The 21,229-nt window shown below is 32.1% G+C and overlaps 1 protein-coding gene across 3 annotated transcripts in view; it reads left to right on the forward strand.

The window, feature by feature from the left end:
- LOC148604445 (uncharacterized) overlaps window positions 1–21,229 on the forward strand; it is a 35,393-nt gene that overhangs the window by 8,507 nt on the left and 5,657 nt on the right. For 2 of the 3 annotated variants that reach the window (XM_088551159.1, XM_088551158.1), the window contains 5 exons: window positions 11,709–12,112; window positions 12,634–12,767; window positions 13,894–14,030; window positions 17,705–17,801; window positions 20,419–20,571. In XM_088551159.1, coding sequence (XP_088407285.1) covers window positions 11,920–12,112; window positions 12,634–12,767; window positions 13,894–14,030; window positions 17,705–17,801; window positions 20,419–20,571 — 714 coding nt within the window. In that variant the 5' untranslated portion in view covers window positions 11,709–11,919. Of the gene's footprint in view, window positions 1–7,444; window positions 7,578–11,708; window positions 12,113–12,633; window positions 12,768–13,893; window positions 14,031–17,704; window positions 17,802–20,418; window positions 20,572–21,229 lie in introns of those variants that run through there. The other variant, XM_088551157.1, reaches the window with a different exon arrangement.

Consider the following 21,229-nt stretch of genomic DNA (forward strand, 5'->3'; position numbering starts at 1 on the left):
TGTTTGTTGTGCTTAATATGCTTTATGATCATTGTTGGAAAAAATAAACACAATGTCGGCTTAACACAGAAACTTAAACGTTTTATTGCAAAAGTTTGAAAATCTGAAAATTGCCTATCTTTCAGGTTGTTGTGGTCACAAACATTTTTAAAACATAAGCCATTTTTGCTTTTTAAACCTTTTTTGTAAGACTTAAATGTATTATAATCATTCATTTTTGTTCACTTTCAGCATACATTAGCGAAAAAAAATCAAACTGCTCGGTCTTTACTACGCGATATTTAAGTGGGTGGGTAATTTTTTTTAATTTATTCATCTTTTTTCAAAAGGCAACTTTTTTATACCTTAATAGGAAAAGGAATATCATGGCTTTCTTTTGATGCCATTTGTATTAACAAAGAGAATGTGTTTTACTTGGATGAAAGCAAAATGTTTCAAAGACGAACACTGAGAAATTACCTCATGACTTTTAGACCCTGCTTCCATGACAACGCTGTGCTTATTATTTGGCAAACAGGCGGATTTATCTTTCTTATGTACATATCTATCAACCTACATAGGTCTGAAAAATCCCTCTGGGGGTTCGTTATCTGGCGTATGGATTACTAGTTTTCTGCTTCAACAAATAACAACAATTTGATATTCAAAATCTCACTTCAAGTTTAGAAAAAAAATCTTAGACAAACAACAACTTTTGTTTTGTGTGGTGAATGATGGCTCAGAAACTTTCTTACGTATAAATATCCCCGAAAAGCTTTTAAACATCTTGCTCATACTACAGGTAATGGTAAAAAGAATTATGGGCAAAAGTATATTTGAACACAGTTAATTGGTGTATATCGATATATTTTGGAATGTTCTACTTTTAAGAGAAAGATTATAAAACTAAGTGTATAATAGCGTCACTGATTTTTGCTTGTTATATTTAGTTATCAAACAATCAAAAGAATGTAATCCAGGGACAAAGACCAGACATGGTCATGCATGTGACTGAGTTTATTGTTTTGCTTGATTAACTTCAATTAAACTTATTGTAATTAACACTTAGTAGTTATTTTGGAAATGTGTTGTCAATTTATTGATCATCCAAAGGCAAACTCATGCGATATCAAACTGTGTGCAATTCGTTACAATTAAATATATACGGAAAGTGCTATCTTTTTCAACTAATTTGTTATAGTGTTATTTAAATAAAGTCATTCACAGTTACGAGTATACGTTTTAGTATACATTTACTCTAACAAAGAGAAAGCAAGCGTCAAACCAAACCGCAATAGATTAAAGAAGACCATTTCATATAAAATAAATAGAAAAATACCAGTCATAAAAATATTGCAAGAGTAATCAAGGGAACTAAGGTTCTAGTGGTAATCAAAAGAATGTAATCCAGGGACAAAGACCAGACATGAAAAACAGACATACACAGCAAAGACCATAAAGTAACTAAAATAATACATACAAAGTAACAAAAGCAAATGAGCAATCGGACTCCACTAAAAACTGGGAGCATGGACCAGATGCACAGGTAGGGTAAGCGTCCTCTGCTTTTCTAGAAACATCCATCGAGTTGCTCATAAAAAGTCAAGTCTGGAACAGTCGATAAAGGAAAGGAAAACTATGACACGTTGAACAAATCAGTTTTCATAGCGCAGATGGATACATCGTAACGGTCCACGAGTTCATGATAACGACAAAACCAGAAACTTATGTAATGATGACTTCAATCTTGTTACAACATAACCTTGTCATATGACATTCCATTAGCAGGTGCTGAAGGGATTTGCCACAGATGAAAGGAAAATTGACAATTCTGAATGAAAAGTCATCACGTTTGTCGTAAAGTTTTGTCAATAGTTTTCCCTTACCACCGATTTCTAAGTGTAGGTCAAGATATAAGGCTCACTTCACAGTGTCAGTGGTATCCTTTATCTCAAGTTCTTTGGGGGTAAATGCGATGTATAAAATCCCCGAAATTAGGATTGTTTAAAGATAATACGTCATCTATTAGCGGAAACCGAGATTAAAGGATCTAGCTAAACGATATTCTTTCTTTTGGATCAGATCAGATATAAAGTCAGTCTCATAAGAGTGAATAAGTAGGCAAGTAGAGGAGCACAATTTGCTCCCATTGGAATGCCAACCGTTTGTTGAAAAACGCGTCCACCACATTGGATAAACATGTTGTCGATTAAAAATTCCAGCATTTTGTAAACATTTTCTTCTGTATATTTGGAAGATGATTTGAAATTATTTCTTACAAAGTATGAGGAATCTCTACCAAGAACTATATATTTGTATCTAGGTGTACCATCTTTTTTTTTTGGAAAAACGACGATGTATAATGTTTTAAGTATTTTAACTGAGTATGGGGAATAGAAGTATACAATGTTGAAAAATCATAGGTTTCAATGCCATTATATTCTGATAATAGTCTTGAACTGATGGTCTCCGGAAGATCTTTCGAATTGTTCATGATCCACATTGCGTTAATACCACTACAGGAGTAACAAGTGTTGTTGTAGGACTGCAGATCCAGTTTCGGTACGCTGTACATGTGTTTCAAGGGTTAACCTCTCATCAGCAGCATTGCTCAGAAAGTCAAGATTCAAACTTAAATCCTATAAGAAGAATAAAAATATCGAAATAAGAAGACGAAACCAATACTCGAGTTCTACCAAGGTATGTCAAAGGAGCTACAACATTGTAGCCCCATGTTTAATACAAGGTATGAAGCCTTAGTATTTTATGGGTTACACATTTTATGCTACGGCATATTTCAGATAATTGTTCATGCGTAATTCGGGTCATAACATCAAAAGCGCGATCAACCTTCTGTCGATATAAATTAATTAATCAAAACACCAAACTCAAATTGTATAACAGTAATGATAATTCAACAAAATGACTGCTTTTCAAAACACGTTACTAAAAAAACTCTGTATATATCTCTTTATTCTCAATCACCAAAAGTACATGGTATAGAGACGCATAAACATAATACATATGATTACATACAAATATACAAATTAATAAATGAAGTCTAGCCATAAATGGTGATATATCATTTGTTAACCAGGAGAGTTTAACCTACTTTCAATAATCTTCAGTTTCTTAATTCTACAATCTTTAAGAATGTTGGGTCTGTTTGTGAACTTGGTTTTGAGATACTGTTTTCTGTTTATATTGAAATGGGAGCATTTGAACAAGAAATTGAATGTGTCCCTCTAATCTACGCTATCACATACATTGCATGTTCTATTTTCTCCAATTCGTCCCTTTAATCTCCGCTATCACATACATTGCACATTCTATTTTCTCTACTTATATTGTTCCATCTACCTGTTTCAATAGGCAATTTCATATTCAGGGTCCTAAAACAGCATAATTATTGTACATTTTTGTCTTCTAAAATTTCAAAGTAGCTTTCAAGTTCTAGTTTTTCCTTGTATAATTTGTAGTTTAATGATTTAAGAGATGGTTTGTACCAAATTATGCCATGTTTGTATGAATTGATCTAAAGGAGACTGTTTTACAGTGCGTTAAAGCCATCCGTTATTATTAAAAGTCTTGTTATTCCATATAAAAGACCAGCAACAGTTATCAAAAATTTGTTTTACATTCTTATATATTCAAGGGGTGGCCTTATAATGTCTCAAAAAGCAAAGTTGTAGAGTAAAACGGGAATTTTTCAGGTTTCCCTATCACTAATTTAGCCCAATAGTTGATGCGCAAATTTATTGCTACTTCAAGAGGCCATCGTCCAAATTTTCCATACGCCATAGGGTCTCGGATCGCCTTTCTTAAGTTTGCAAAATGGACACGTTCAATATCACGATTGTCACCGAACCCCCAAATTTCCCACCCATACAAGAGAATTGGCTTGACAATTTTATCAAAAAGGCCAATTAAACATTAAACAAATAAATTATGTAAACTTCCCTTCCTAATGATATCGTACTCAGCAGACGAAGCTTTGTCCACTTGTGAGTTTTTCGCCATAGAAAATTTCCTGTGCGTGAAATGAGTACACCTAGGAATGGGAATTGGTCAACAATTCCGTCACAGATAAAATTAATGTTATTAGGCATTCTTCCTTTAGAAAATATCATAACTTAATTCTTTTGGACATTAAACTTCAATTTCCATCTCTTACAATATTCAGTACAATACAACAATGCCAGCATCGTAAAGTATCAAAAATAATTTAACATAAATCATAAATCAATAAAGATCAGATTTAATTTCATCTGTCAAGCATTTGATACTGAGGACACTTTTGTCTTGAAAATATGTTTATAAATCATTGATGTATAAAGAAAATAGCAAATGTGAGGGGTTTTCTGCTTGTGGAACACATACTTTGCATTGGAAATAATCAGAAACTTCAAGCATCGAAGATTCGAGATTTAATGTTACTCAACATATTAACATATTAACATATTTTCAGAATTTTACCATTTATGAAATTTAACATTAACTTGGATCATAACCCAGACCACCATACAGTGTCAAACGCTTTTGCGAAATCTATAAAGGCATAAAATAATTTTTTTCTCGAACTTTCAAAAGTTCAAAAAGCATGTACAGTACAAAAAAAACATTAATTGTAGAATAGCCCTTTCGGAAACCTGATTTTCTTCCATTATACAAAAAACATTCTACGTAGTTATTCAATATTAAGTTAAGAACAGAAGTAGATAATTTCCCCTATACAAATTCAAATAGTGATAGGTCTACAATTTTGGGGGATCTTTGCTGTCACCTTTATTTTTATAAAAAGGATTTTTTAGAACTTTTCCAAATTGAATAGTTGTACATAAATTGGAACGAAAATATTGCATGAACTTTTTATTTGCTCTTTGACTATTACATCATTACCACTTGTCTTTTATTTTTTTTAATTCTTTAATGTATTTTTGTATCTCTTCTTCAGTAATAATCATATTTAAATTTTCATTTAATGCAGTCGCCTTATCATTTTCTAAATGAGGATCTTGTTCATCGATTTTTGAAAGTATATCTATTAAAATATTGGGCTTAGATTTTTCTCTTTTACCATTTACAATTTTCCAATTTTTTTTTAATTGGAATTTCTCAATTTATTCATTTTCTTTCTAAACTGTTTTCTGTAATCTTTTATAGATTTGTCCATTTGAGCTTAATAGCTACGTTCAGTTTTTTGTTCTTTTTTTTTAATTCATCGTCCTTAAACTTTGTTTTATAAGCTTTATATCTTCTTCTTGCCAAACACAAAAGCAAAACTTCTTCAAAATAACTTCACAAAGGGACATAAGATCATAAGATAAGATATCAAATTCAGAAAATGAAAATGAACTGGGTATTACTTCAGAAGAGAGGAAAACAAGAATGAAATAACTTTATTGTTGTATTTACACAAACTTATGGCAAGCCGTTGTGGAATTTATTCCCCATTTATTGATATCAATAAATATTGAATAGCATGTTGATAAATATTTATTAACGTGTTAATGAATATTTAATAACATATCAATAAATATTAATCAACATGTGCATAAATGATGTATTGATATCAATTGATAGATGAATTAGTAACATGTTGATAAATTATTTATTTATATCAATAAATTGAACCAATTATTAACATGTTAATAAACATTAATAAACGTGTTGTTAAATCTTATTCCGGATGAGGCATGCCGGGCAAGATCCAATAAAATAAGCAATTACAAACACTTTTCTGACCACGATTAAACAACTTTTAGTGGCACCCTCTTTATCAACATGTTAATAATTCATCTATTTATTGATATAAATAAATGATTTAATAACGTGTTAATAAATATTCATTAACGTGTTGATAAATCATTTATCGATATCAATATTTATTTATGAACGTGTGAATAAATATGTTATATTTATTGATATCAATAAAGGATTTATTGATATTAATAAATAGGTAATAATTTACACAGCGGTTTGTCATACAAACTGGAAAAGTACAGCTGGTTGACAGACGGAATCAAAGGAACACGGAGATTAACAATGGAAAGTGGGTAATAAGAGATAGGAATCCCATGGTCAGCTGATCAAGCCCAATAATGGGAGTCGTTTGCCGTATTGAAAACGGCCAAGCCATATCAGTTATGGCACTTTGAGACCATAGAACTTTTGGCGTGATCACTTTTATCTGTGGGCAACATTTCCTTGTCTAAATTACTTTTACAGAAGCCGTTGAGTTCTAGCCAGAAAATGGTTCCAAATTCTAGTGAGGTGTACATGTCTGGGCTTATATTAATGAGGGACAAAAAGTCCAATCCGCTGGGTCAGCTGGAAAGTTACTGCATAGAAAAAGGTAGTTGACAAAACGAAAATCACAGTCGTCGCGTCTGTCACAAACTTTTTTGATAGTTGAATGCTTTCCTCTTTCGTCCATTTCGATTAGAATGTCAAATAAGATAAGAGGCAAACTTTTTTCTTTAATGTTCCGAATTTCAATCTCTTTTTGTTAAGATGTTTCCACTATAGGATTATTTAGTAATAAACTACGTCATTTATAGTATTGCGGGCGCTTAAATTAAATGTGCGCCAACTTGCGCATTTCGTTAGGGAAAGTTTTACATGAATTCTGTATCATATGAAGGCAGAGATGTATATTAGCTGCCTCTCTGGATGCATACCCACTTTCTGCCTGTTTTAGTTGTACGCAGCTACGTCCCTGACTCTCTGTTGAATTGATCACTACCTAGTAAACTGTACAAATATTATATTCCATGGCCACCAATTTGAACTATGTAGATACTCTTTGAAGAACTCTAGATTGAATCAAAATACACATCTGAATGATGTCACTACTGAAAAAGGGATTTGCCTGTGTACTTTGCTGACACATCAACGAATCTCTTCTTTAATTGTATGAAATTTACCAAGATACCCATAACGAAAAAAGTCTTGAAATTTCAAGATTAGCACACCCAGATGAACCACGTTTCTTTGTTTTGTTTTGTGTTGTGTTGCGTTGTGTTGTGTTTTTTTTTTTGTGTTTGTTTGTTTATTTTTTATTTTTTTTTTGTTTTGTTTGTTTTGTTTGTTTTTATTGATGAATAATAGAGGACCAGCCACGATTTTTCGTTACGCGTCTACAGCCTCTAAGACAGAGACCTTCACTTTCTCAAATACAACCTTTCAACTTGTCGATAAAGCGATTTTATTTTACGTGACTGAAGATTTGTAAAGACGTAAACGTATGGTCTTTATTTGCTTATATCGTGTATCATTTCATCGCACACTGGAACACTACATTTAGAATAGGTTGTCTGCCCCTTCAATGTTGCTATATATATATATATATATATATATGTGTGTGTGTGTGTGTGTGTGTGGTACGCGACGCCACGTGAGGTACGAATATACCAAGGTACGAAATAAACTGACTTACATATTTCACCATTTCATTTCCCTGACTTCTTTGCGTGCATGGTTACTCACTATTGAGAAGTTTGTATTGATGAATGGAAGAAGATAAAGGATATGACCGATATAATGTTACAAAATGATGATCGTTCTTCTCATATAGTATTTAATTCAGTGAAGGCCGGGTAATTTTTCAACTTCTTTGACCAAAAATTGATAAACATTTTCGACAAATATGTATGTGATCGATTCACAGGCTTTGTTTCTGTCTATGTGGGGGAAATACTATCAAACAGTGGTCGACTAATATTGGGTTGGCATTGTCTGAATAAACGAGCACCATGAGCTTTACTATACATGTACCGTCTGTGCAAGACTTATATAATAAAGGACAAAGTAAAGAGGGGGGAGGTCGGGGATCGATCCGGATAAAAATGTTTGCTTCGCAAGTGCAATATTTTTATTTATATTTTATCAGCAAACAAAATCAATGTTACTATTTGAAAATCTGTCTTGTTGATTAATGGGGGATTTTTTTTTCAATTAATGAATAACTTGAACAATGTTTTCCCAAAATACCAACCCCATGAGCATACCCCCTTTCCCTTCGCTCTCGAAATGGTCAATAACTTTATAGCACTTAGCAATACTTTACATTTTTTTAGCCCTTAAGGCCCCTTAAGGGCATCTCTAGCAACATCCTTTTCAGTTTTGACCTGTCAGATCAATCTGTACAGATACTGGATATATTACTGACAGTGTTGGTGAGTTTGGCAGCTTTACAATCTGAACAGAACATTGCGTTCTGCTCTTGGTCAAAATAAATAGCTGGAAATATCTTTGACCATTCTTCTTTGAATTTTGAATTCTTTCTGCCCTAGTTTTCTTTGTAGATTTTTGGGTTTTTGGTTGTGTGACCTGTGACTCAGGGTCACGTGTAGAAGTAAAGAAATTTGTAATCATGACGATGTACAAGAATGACGAAAATAGATTCATCCTATCTATTTATGTCTCTTGAGAATTTGAGTATGAGCAGCTCAAAATGTCACACACAAGCCGTAATTTTAACTAATCATAATTCTTTTGTCGGCTCGTTATCATTCAATTACGCAGTTACACTTCAATAGGATTACCTGTGTAAACATCGACACCAATTTATTGGGATTAAGGTGAAATCATTTAATTGACAGTTAATTGGCTTGGGTCGTAAACTTGTCGTTTAATTGTAGTAAGAATCGAATTTTAGTGGCGATAAAAATTATACGTTTTGATTTTTTAAGTGACGAAAGTAACCAAATTTTTTTTCGGGAATATAAAAAGGCTTTCACCAATGACGAAAGTGACGAGCGCTCGGAAAATCCCTGTTCTCCACGAATGTTGGGAATATTTTACGCATATCATGTGACATAAACAAAATTCAGACGATAGCTGCAAATTCCAAACAAGAAAATGATTGCTTTTCCTATCGATTTTGCTTTGATTTTGATAATATAATCAGAGTTATGTTTTTTTCCGAGGCGGGTTAGGGTAACAGCAACATAACATTCACTTCTATAAATAAGTAAAACAAATTAGAAAAAGACTTGAAAACTATCAGAAAAGATGAATGTATTTTTACTGAAACGTAATCTTAACATATATTTTTTTATCTGTTTGATTGAAAGAAATGATGAATTTTCTCCGTAAGGACAGTCACTTTTTGTTACTTCCAGGACATGACTTTTTTTTTTGTTAGTATATTGGGGAATCTTCAGGGAAATTTAGAAAGTACACATAATAACAGTAGAGCTCACACCGCTTCACAGCACTCGCTATCAATGCCTTCTACTTGGGCATTGATAGTCGACCCATGTTTGATAGTAAGTCCCCCACATAGACAGAAACAAGGGCCTGTGGCTCAATTTCACCACAAAATTCCATCGGACTACAGACATACTTGAGTATCTAGCAGAATTTTTAGGCATAGTATCCCATATATATGAGAAAGTTACATTAATTTTATGCATGACAGGACATCATATACATGTATTATACCTGCATTGAAATAGGTAGTGTGATTTAAATAGCCATTTAAATGACTTGGCTGAAGGATTTATTCTTCAGCTGAATCAGTTTGTTGCTGGCTTCTCAAAAAGTGGTTTAGGGTTTGATCCTCGGTGGTGGAGAGGTAGAATTCTGTGAGTTGAATCATGCTCTCCTGCTACATTGGTGCCTAACTAATAAACCCACGGGTTTGTATAGCTTAAGTGAGCTGTTTGTTAAGGGTGATCTGTGGAACGAAAGAATCTTGAGGTGGGAGGATGGCCTGCCTGTGTTGTAGTAGGTGAGATTTAAACAATCAGTTAATTGACTTGGCTAAATGATAAATTCTTTAGCCGAATTGTTTTTTTTCCCTAGGCTTGTCACCGAGTGGTCTAGGTTTTGATCCTCAGACAGTGGCCAAGAAGTAGAATTTTTGTGTTTTCAATTATGCTCACCTCTCACATATGTAAAATTATTTAAAAAAAAAAAAAACTGACTAGGCTTTTGCTGTTTTGATTTTATCAATTCTGTAGAGTGTGCCAAAATAAATTAAGTTGAGATAATGTTTTGAGATGTATTAAAGGTGAACTCTATTCACATTGACATGCTGGTCAATAGAAGGACAATAGCCACCTATACACAATAGGTGATTTAGACTTTATAAATGAGTGAACCATATCAACCTTAAATTTGCATTCGTAACAAATGCCGTGAATCTTAACTTTATTTACTAGATGTATCATTACTCTTTTAAACAAAATGGGAGATCAAAATCATGCACTAAGCAGGTAGTGGCTCTTTGTTCTTTTTTTAAATCAGAAGATAAAAAAACACCTGTAAAGTAAACCAAAAACAACAACACTATTGGTGTTTCTGTTCCAACCCCCTATTTATTTCCTCCTTCTTTCTATGTTTGTGCATTTATCCTGGTATTATAGGGTTTTATCCTTGGCAGAGTCAAACCATAAACTTTAAAATTGGTAGTAACTGCTTCATTGTGAAGCATGCAGTATTTAAGGGGATGGATTGGTGACTGATTGGCTTGGAGTTACAGTAATGTCTGAGTGGGTGGCATGCCTTCCTGCTGGCTGCTGCTTTTGTGAGCTAGCTCAATAAAGATCTGGATGAGCTTGTCAGACTAGTACAAAACAGGGTCTGTTTGATTGGTCAATCATTTTTTGTCCGGAAATTCATGAATTATCTGCCATGGGATGTTTAACCATAATTAATCAATCGATATTTTTTTTAATTAGGTACAATAATTGTCTTGACCAAAATGTGAAAATGTGATTTGTATGTACATACAACATGTACATGTATGTACATAATTATGTTTTTGGTCATTTTAGTTGATTATTTTTTCAAATGCATGGGCATTTTTTTTTGTTACTTCAAGTACTGACATGTATATATACATTTCAGAATTTGAAATACATGTAACACAAATATTTGAAAAATAAAAATTAAAAAAGAACGAGTATGACATGTCACATTGATAATAACTTGTGTTAATTCCATTAAATGTCTTTTCTCCATCTTGTACTTTATAAAAACAAAGTCATCGAAAGCTGGTTGATATCAAAAACACAACTTAAAATCTGATTTACACAACGTTCACAGCCAATGCACTGGAACTAAATTTTATTGATGAAACTACAAATGCAAGTGAAATGATGCACAGGCTTAAAAATATGAGGCTGTATATGTCCAACAAAAAGTAGTGAATGTAACAAAAAAAATAGTTATTCACATTCAGACTCTGGAATCAACCATTATTTAACCCAAAACTAACAAATCACGATATTAACAATGTCAATTTTGTTTTTATTATTTCAATATGTTAAGTGCTGAAATGTTCTGGAAAGTTTTCAGACTTCGTATACTTCATAATGCATTTCTTCTTTTCTTGACTATTATATGAAAATATTATTTGTATTTACATACATTTTTTTAGTAATTTTAGTTGTTTTTTTTTAATGCATAGGCAATGGAAAAAGATATTTAATTCAAAAAAGTTGTCAACTGCACCTTTGACATTTGCCCATTTCAAAAAATGATAATGTGCAATAGCCACTTAAGATTTTCTTTACACTTTATTCATTTATTTGGTCAGTTAATCAGTACATCTTTAAATGATCTGAAATAATGTACACAATGCACTTTTTTCAAAAGAGGCTAATTTAAATGAGAGTCAGTCAAATCTACCCTAAAAAAAATTAGGACCAGTTATAACATGCATGTATAAAATTTCTAATAGCAATATTGTTGATCGTTTTTGTTTTTGTTTTTTTCAGTAATATATCTTCCCTAAAATCATCAACACTAGATGGACCAGAGGTCTTCTCATTACAAGATGACAAAGGGCACACACCTGCGCATTGGGCATGTCTTGGTGGACATAAAGATATCCTGAAGTTGATACTAGACCAGAATGTACCTGTTGATGAAGCAGGAAATGATGATGTTGGATCACGGCCAATCCACTGGGCTTGTATTAATGGCCATATGGACATTGTAGATATATTATTACAGGCAGGTGTCTTTGTAGACGTAGCTGACTATAAAGGCTGCACACCTTTAATGGTAGCTGTAGAACATGGCCATATGATTTTGGCAGGATATTTAATGGGACGTGGAGCAGCATTGGAATCGCTGGATCATGAAGGAAATAATGTTTTGCATTGGTCTGTGAAAGCAGGTACACATATCCTACCACTACTAACTGTCTTATTTATTTATATAATTTTTGAATGAAAAAAATATTGTTTTCTATTGGCAAATAGTGTGAATCCAGTAAAGTATTAATGTAATGAAATTCTTTGAGTTTTTAGTTTATCGTAAAAATTATTTTCTAAAGTTAATCGTGTTGAACAGATTCATGTTTCACTTATTTTGAGTGCTATTTTTTATTCTTTATTTCTTGTTGCCTGGTTACATAGTGTGGTGTTGCAAGTATATACTACTATTTGAATATAAGTTAAACATTTGTTAATCTCATAATGTGCCAATTGGTATATCATGATGGTTTGATTTTAAAATGAATATCTGTTTGTATGTTTCGTCATACAAAATATATAGGAAGACACTTATTCTGTGCTTCATCAGAAAATCTAGCCTATTCTGTATAACAAGAATGGATTTGATGAGTGCATCAAAGAGACAACAACCCCACTTGGATGAAAAAATATCAGCTCATATTTATTTCAATTGTTATTTTAGGTCAGTTGGAAATGATGAGATTGTTCATGCACTGTGGGATGAATAGACATCAGAAAAACCACCAAGGGAGAACACTCCTTCATTTAGCTTCTATGACTGGTAATCTGAAGGCTGTAAAAGAGTTATGTGAACATGTATGTACATATTGTCAGTGGTTACTATATACTAATCAGTGGCAATTTATAACATTGAAATCCAATTCAAAATCAAAGATATTTTAGTCTGTAAGGGGCATATTCTTATTAAAAAATTACATCCCTGTTAATTAGTGAAAAGTTTAGCTTACCCACTGAAAAGACTTATTGGTAAACTTTTGTGCTAAAAAGATGACTAAACCTACACAAAAATTATTTATGGGTTGTTACCTCATTTACATGTCAAAGTGTCATCACAAAGTATTGTTTTATGCAACTTTCTAGAATTTCTTACAAAAGTTTCAGGTTTGTAGATGGTTCCCAGGTCAAACTTATTGGCCATTCCCTTCAACAAACTAGTATTTTGTAAAAAGTTGTCTTCATGAAATAGAGGAGGAACTTGTAAAAAAATAATATTTGTACAGGTCTTAATCCTTTCATTATATTTCACACGTTGGAAGTCAGATTGTGTTATTGTGTTAGCTTATTATATATCTTCTAAAATTTAATCAAGTAAATCAATTGGTGTCATTGTGCTTTGCTCCATCTTAATGAAAGATAAGTACTTTTTCATGACAAAATTTTCAGCAGAAGACTATGTGAATTTATTTCGTGTCATTCAATAAATCAGCCTCTTCTTTCCTTTATCCCTAGTCCAAATTTCTTCTGACCCTGCAACCCTCCTCTTTTTTATTTGGAAAAAGGTAACAAGCTCCGCCTACTCTCTATTACGGTTCAAAATGTCAACAAAACTGGGTCTCTCGTGGAAAATTATCGAAACTTCAATAATGAATGTAATTTTTGTAGCAAATTTGGTATGACATGCACATTTTCAACTTGAGAATCGTTACAAGCGGTTGGAGGGCGATGCTCCATAGTACTGCTAAATCTCTAACTTTTTGTATGGCACATCGTTCTGACCCCAACCCAATATCAATATCCAAATAAAAAAGAGGAGGGTTGCAGGGTCAGAGGAAATTTGGACTAATTTATCCCATTCTTAATTTGATTTGTTTTATTTATGTATATATATTCACCATTTGGTTGTCCTCATGACTGATATTTACAAAAATATAAGTATAAATTTGATATGCATGTACCGGTACAACATTTTTATTAATTCTAGCATGATTTAGAACCAAACATTGAAGATAGTGATCACAGAACACCTTTAATGTTAGCCGCCTCAGAGAAACATCATGATGTAGTCAGTTATTTGGAGAAACTTGCCCCTAAATGGTTCTTTTCTAACATGGATTTCATGTATGTATCTACATGCATATTTGTTTTGTTTCAGCCTGTATATGCCTTATTGCTTTAATGCTCACAAACTTTGTTCTTAATCACATAAAATCTAATTTTGTTATGTGAGAAGGCAATGTTTGACAGGATTTTTGTAAATACATATATATGCAATGTTTCTGATGAAGTCACACCCAGTTTTTAGCTCACCTGACTGAAGGCACCACTTGACGAATTAGAACCAACTTACTTTGAATGTTCCTTGGGGTATTGTGCATAGAACTGATGTGGGGATTTTTGATCCGTCTAAAAACATGGCCGCTGTTACTAAAAATAGAACATAGGGGTCAGACAATAGTTTTTCGCATATATCTCATAAACCGTTAGGTTTAGCCAAATTCTGACAGTGATAAAAGTATTTAGCATGATGAGATCTATCTGCGGTCAAATTTTCATTTTAATCTATTAAGCCATGTTGGAGTTATTGCCCTTTTCAATGTTTTTTGCTATTTTGAATGTTATTTCTTTCAAACTCGTTTCCTCTGACACCACTTGACAAATTAGAACCAAACTTACTTTGAATGTTCTTTTGGGTATTGTGCATAGAACTGATGTGGGGATTTTTTATCTGTGTAAAAACATGGCTGCCGTTACTAAAAATAGTACATAGGGGTCAGGCAGTAGTTTTTCGCATATATCTCATAAACCATTAGGTTTAGCCAAATTCTGACAGTGATAAAAGTGTTCACCATGATGAGATCTATTTGTGGTCAAATTTTCATTTTGATATGTTAAGCCTTGTTGGAGTTAGTGCCCTTTTTCAACGTTTTTTTGCTACTTTGAATGTTATTTCTTTCAAAAATCTTCTCTGACACCACCTGACCAATTGGAACCAAACTTGGTATGAATGTTTCTTGGGGTATCATGCATAGAACTGATGTGAGGATTTTTTATCCGTTATAAAGCATGGCCGCTGTTACTAAAAATAGAACATAGGGGTCAGACAGCAGCTTTTTGCATATATCTCCAAAATGGTTAGGTTTAACCAAAATCTGATATGGGAAAAAATTATTCAGCATGAAGAGGTCTATCTGTGGTCAAATTTTTGTGAAAGTTTGTCGACCCATGTTGGAGTTATTGCCCTTTTTGGACATTTTTTTGCTGTTTTTGATGTTATTACTTTATAAAATCTGCTCCTCAGAAACTGTTTTGCAAAATTCAATGAAAGTTGGCATTTTTGTTTTATAGGGTATCCTTAACAAAATGACCGATTTTTGATCGCTGAAAAAACATGACTGAAATATACTAAAAATAGAACAATGTGGTCAGACAGCAGATTTTTGCATACATCTCCAAATCTGTTAGGTTTAGCCAATAGCTTTCAATTGCTGAAATGATCCTTATTATAAGGCTTACAAATGTGTCCAATGAATCAAATGCAGTCAAAATTGTCTGACAACTCCTTGTTAGAGTTATTGCCCTTAAAAGGCAAAATTTAACCAGGTGAGCGATTCAGGCTCCCGGGAGCCTCTTGTTTGTTATTTTTGTAATATAGAAATTAAATAATTAAGTGACTGATAATGGTATTAAGGGGAAATGGAAAAAAAATTTCCCAAAAATCTATAAATGAGTGATCAAGATTTAAAAAGTGTTGCAGCATTTGTATTCATAGATAAATAACCTTTTTTTGTTGATTTATCTATTTTTATCTGCAGACAGGATCTCCAATTTCAATATGCATGTCATATGGACTCTTTTTCTGAGAATGATACTTTTATAAAATAAGGTTTTTCAGCCCAGAATTTGAGCGCCAACATTTAAAAAACGAATTATAAACTTAGTGTGGCCTTGCAAGACTTTTATCTCATAGTAATCCCAATAATAGTAAGGAACAGGAGCTTTCCAAGTTAAAACAGATGTGTTTGTCTTTTATCAGCTGCCTCTAATATTCACATATCAGATGATTATTTAAAGTTACAATAAATGAAAAATAAATCTAACTTTGATAAAACATATTTTACTGTTCTGCTTTTAACAAATGAAATGAAGTTAGTTTGGTTTTAGCAATGCTGTTATACTGATGGTGTAGATATAAGCAACACACAATTATTTATATTTTAGGATATCTTTATGCTTTTTGTGTATGCCTGGTGAGATATAAAATGCTTATGTTTTCTCATTTAATGCTTGCTTTGAATGGTTGAATGATTTTTAAATACACATTGCTTGTTTGCTTTGTAGTGTAGTCAAGTATTACCATCCAAGCTTTTGTACAGTTTCCTATTTTCATTCATTTTAATTGATTTGCATGTTTGTTTTAATGTGAAGAAAGTGATTATGTTATATTAAAGGCATGCAAAAACAATATTTTTCTAGTTTTCAACTGTAGCTCTAGCATTAAAAAAGAAATATCCATGCAGCAGTAATGTCAATATAGTTATAGTACATACTTGTTAATATTTATAACCTCTATGAGGGATTTAGTTAGTTGAAATAATCAATTTATAGACTAAAACTTTGCAAATTAGAAGTAACTTACCAAATTATCTACTTTTCATCACTTAAGTATTACTGTACAAGTAGATTGACTTCCTCAAATACATAATATGCTTTGTTTTATTTAGATAAACTAACTTCAGTGTAAAACAAACTTGGGATCAAAGTTTCAGAAAAAAAAATCATATTATTGAACCTGAAATAGGCCTTAATGACCCTACCCTTTTGCAAACTACCAAAGTAGGACTTTTGCTGGAGGTAACTAATATTTTTTTGTATCTACCATGAAGGAGATTGATGGTGTGTGCTATATTGACACCTACAAAGTACAATTTTTTGTATGTTTGTCATTTTCTTCATTGTTTTATCTTATGTAATAGGATTCTGAGCACACAAATAAGGATTTCAGTTGTATGTTGAGCTTTTTAAATTTGTAGTGCTTGTAAATATGCTTTAAGAAAATTTTAAAAAAATGTTTTCTAATATTGTACAGCATACAGTAACTATCTTTAATGTATATACAATGTATATATATATCCCTACAGTTAGAAATTAAAACTGTAACATGTTTCATTTTTTTACTGCATCTGAGTTATTTTTTTTCTGCCCCTTTTACTGCATACATATTAGAAATGTAATCTCATGTCTAGCTGCTGGCATAGCTAGTGACATACTTTAACACAACAAATTATTAGCTACCATATTCAACTTTCAACAAAACAAGTTAGAATTATCTCCCTTTATGTTATTACATTACCTGAACATAAATGAAAAAAAGTTTTTTGGCAATGATACAGTACTGTCTTACATATTATTTAGCAGGTAATGGGTAATACATGTAGATGCAACAGCACCTTTATTTTACAGCATAATTTTCTTATAGAAAATATGATACCATTTTGTTGTTAAAATATGATACCATTTTGTTGTTAAAATATGATATCATTTTATTGTTAAAATATGATACCATGTTGTTGTTTTAATATCTTTTGGGAAACAATTTTACCCACAAAGCAAGTGTTTAATTTACATAACCATGAAGTAATTTTTGTTTTATATGTTTTATTAGCATGGATGTCAAAGTTGAGTATTGAGCACCTTTTGTTCACTTTACTAGCTGGTATCTTGAATCATGTAAACAAACCCTGCTATTTGTAGTACTATGCCATGTAGTAATATGAAGGAACTTTTTTTTCCAGTTCTTTTGCATTTGTATCAACTAGTAGCAGTCAAGCTCCAGTTATATTCTTCATGGTGAATTTTCTCTGCTGGGGTTATCCTATGTATATAGCTAAGGTAAGGTCTTGTTTATATACAGATAGCCTACTATACATAAAAAAGTATCTCTGATATTTATATATTCTATATTCTTGACAAGCTGGACCCAAAACAAATATTTCAAAGAGTGAGTGGTATATTTGAATCTCCGTCATTCCATCTGTTGGACTGAATTCTGTTGCAATTATCTTGGCTTCCAAATGATCGATTGTGTCTGTAAGTGATTTTGGGTTCTGTCTGTTAAGGGCATACTTTGTAAGTGATTTGGGGTTCTGTCTGTTATCAGCTTCTTTTTCAATGGGACTTAATCATTTCAAGTGTCAGGAATAATGGAGAAAATAGTGTTTAAAAAATTTCAGCTCAAAATGGATGGACTTATTTCAAATTATGTTGGCGGCTTTACAAAGGTGAGGAATACATTATGTGTGCTGTCTATTATCATCTTCATATACAGTTAGGGGTATGCATAGCATGACAACATGTACATCTTCATGTTTATTTTGTGGCTCAAAAATGAGAAGAATTAAGTCAAACAGAAGACTAATGTAACAAGCATGAATCAGCATTAAATGAAATCTTCTTGAATAGCTTGAGTATAGCATTGTTTCATATAACAAGACTAGATATGGTGTATATGCCAAAGAGACAACAACCTAACATGTTGGTTCACATTCATCTTAGGCTCAGATTGCCAAAATAATTCACTTTGTTGTCATAAATCTGCATTTTCAAGCAGTCAATTTTTTTTTAATTGAGGAGGGATTTTCTTAAAAGTTTTTATGAAACCATTTCCATATACCGGTATTCAAATTTGAATTCTTATAATTTTCTTTATACAAATATAACATATGTTGTAATATTCTTCTTTTTTCATTGGTTATCATAATCATGTAATTTAAAGGATATTCAATGCACCTGACACCTTGTTTCTATTTTTAAGCATAGTGATGTTATGTTACTATTTATATATGTATTGACACTATACTATTAAATATAGATGTAGATATATGTCATTCCAATTTCAACTTTCTATTTCAATGTTATTCTTCAAAAGTTGCTGCATAAAGAGGAACATGGAAATATATTAGTTCCATATGAATTTATATTTGATCAAAACATAAAAGTATTCAAAATATGTTACTTTTTTTATGATAAATCATGTTATTGATTTATCCTGATTTTCAATGGCATGTAGTAATCTTGCAAAACACAAAATTAAAGGCCTTTCCCATATATCATACACTATTTACATATGTAATATTAAAATTAAGGACTTTCACTCAGTCAACACATGATATATGGACTTGTTAGATTATATTGATCTCAGACTTTGTTCTCGGTCAATTTAATCAGAACATGTCCACATGTCACATATTGACTTCTTTAATAGTCCAAAAAGCTTAATAACAGGGGTCATTTCTACCAACCGTCCTTGTCTTTATAAGATATAATTATAAGATAGCTTACTAAGTAGGTAATTAATTATTAACAACATTTAGTTACAGTAAAACAATTTTATGCAGTATTACCTTTCTAAGTTGGACCATTATTTCAGACTGAAGAGGCTGGTTTTTATTTTTCACAGTATAAAGTAGCAATAAAATTAATTCAAAGATAATTCAAAATTGAATTCTCTTATTATACAGGTATCCAGTCTATTCTGGGTTTAGCTAAGACAGGTTTCCAGTCTATTCAGGATTCAGTTAAGACAGGTTATAGTCTATTCTGGGTTCAGTTCAGACAGGTTTCCAGTCTATTCAGGATTCAGTTCAGACAGGTTTTCAGTCTATTCTGGGTTCTGTTAAGACAGGTTTCCGGTCTATTCTGGGTTCAGTCAAGACAGGTTTCCAGTCTATTCTGGGTTCAGTCAAGATAGGTTTCCAGTCTATTCTGGGTTTAGCTAAGACAGGTTTTCAGTCTATTCTGGGTTCAGTTAAGATGGGTTTCGAGTCTATATTGGGTTTAGTTAAGACAGGTTTCCAGTCTATTCTGGGTTCAGTTAAGATGGGTTTCCAGTCTATTCTGGGTTTAGTTAAGACAGGTTTCCAGTCTTTTCTGGGTACAGTTAAGATAGGTTTCCAGTTAATTCTGGGTTCAGTCAAGACAGGTTTCGAGTCTATTCTGGGTTCAGTCAAGATAGATTTCCAGTTTATTCTGGATTCAGTCAAGACAGGTTTCCAATCTATTCTTGGTTTAGTTAAGACACATTTCACTGTATATTGAAGTAATTACATATATATTACATAATATAAATATTTGACATGTTGCCTAGTCTAGATATTGTTGTAGTAGATATATAGGTCAGATATTAACTGTGTTAATTGGTTAAGTTTTGTATTCGTTAAGTGACCGAATAAAGTATCTGGCTTCACCTTTTTATGCATTATGAATTCATATACATGTGTAAGTAATAAATGATGAGCTGAGCAGACCAATTTACTTAAAGGTCAAGATGGTTATTTGTCAAAATGTCTGTCTGTCCACAGATTGTACAATAGCTCAAGATATGTCAAAGAGATTTAAATTGTATTGTGGTAATATTTGCATAATGGAAAAATGTATGATTTTTTAACCCTTTTTTTCCAATTTTTTTTTTCATTTTAAATGACATTCTTTGTGACACTATGTTTTTCAGTGTTTGCCGTATACATGGGCTGATCTACCAGGTTTACACATTATGTTCCAAGTGATCAACATTATAATGTGGATCACACTGTTCCACGCAAATACAACAGATCCAGGATACCTTCCAAGAAATGTACCAGAGTATCTTATAGCTGTTAAAATGGTATATATATATTTATGTAAGGTCATAATAAAACTGGGGCGATCCTGAGAAAAGGCATTTATTGGTCATTTTTTTATCAGAAAAATGCATGCAATGAAGAAGTTTCCAAAAAAGGGAGGTTCTAACCCTCTGATGCCCTCATGCAAAATATTTAACAATAAAACTAGCAGAAATCAAAGTACGAAGTTCCAGAATCAATTTAGATCAAATTAAAAATGTATGAACTTCATTGCAGTACTTATATCAACAAGTTTACCAAAAGTGTGGTACTGTATAAGTGAGGACTTTATTTCATCTTTAATTCTTGGGTACCAATTTTCATGGATTATGGAATTAACACAAATTCATGGATTCTTGAATTTGTGGTTTTGAGGTTTTCAGTACAAAGATCAAAGGGGATCTCATTTTCATTGGGAACCAATTTTCGTGGTTAGGCGTATCCATGAAAACAACATAAATTGGTACCCATGAACAATAGTACTTTTACAGTACTGTTAAGGTAGATCATACCTATTATATGGAACATCTTTCAAAATTATACATTTTCAATTATATGTACTCAATAGTGTTTGAAATGATGCAAAAATAAAATGTTTAATTTATTTTAAAAGAAATTTTGACATAGAAATTTGTATAGTAAAATTACAAACACTAATTA

Source organism: Perna viridis, chromosome 10 (assembly GCF_037379345.1).
Source record: "Perna viridis isolate PV_CMFRI_1.1 ecotype Kerala chromosome 10, ASM3737934v1, whole genome shotgun sequence".
NCBI lineage: Eukaryota > Metazoa > Mollusca > Bivalvia > Mytilida > Mytilidae > Perna > Perna viridis.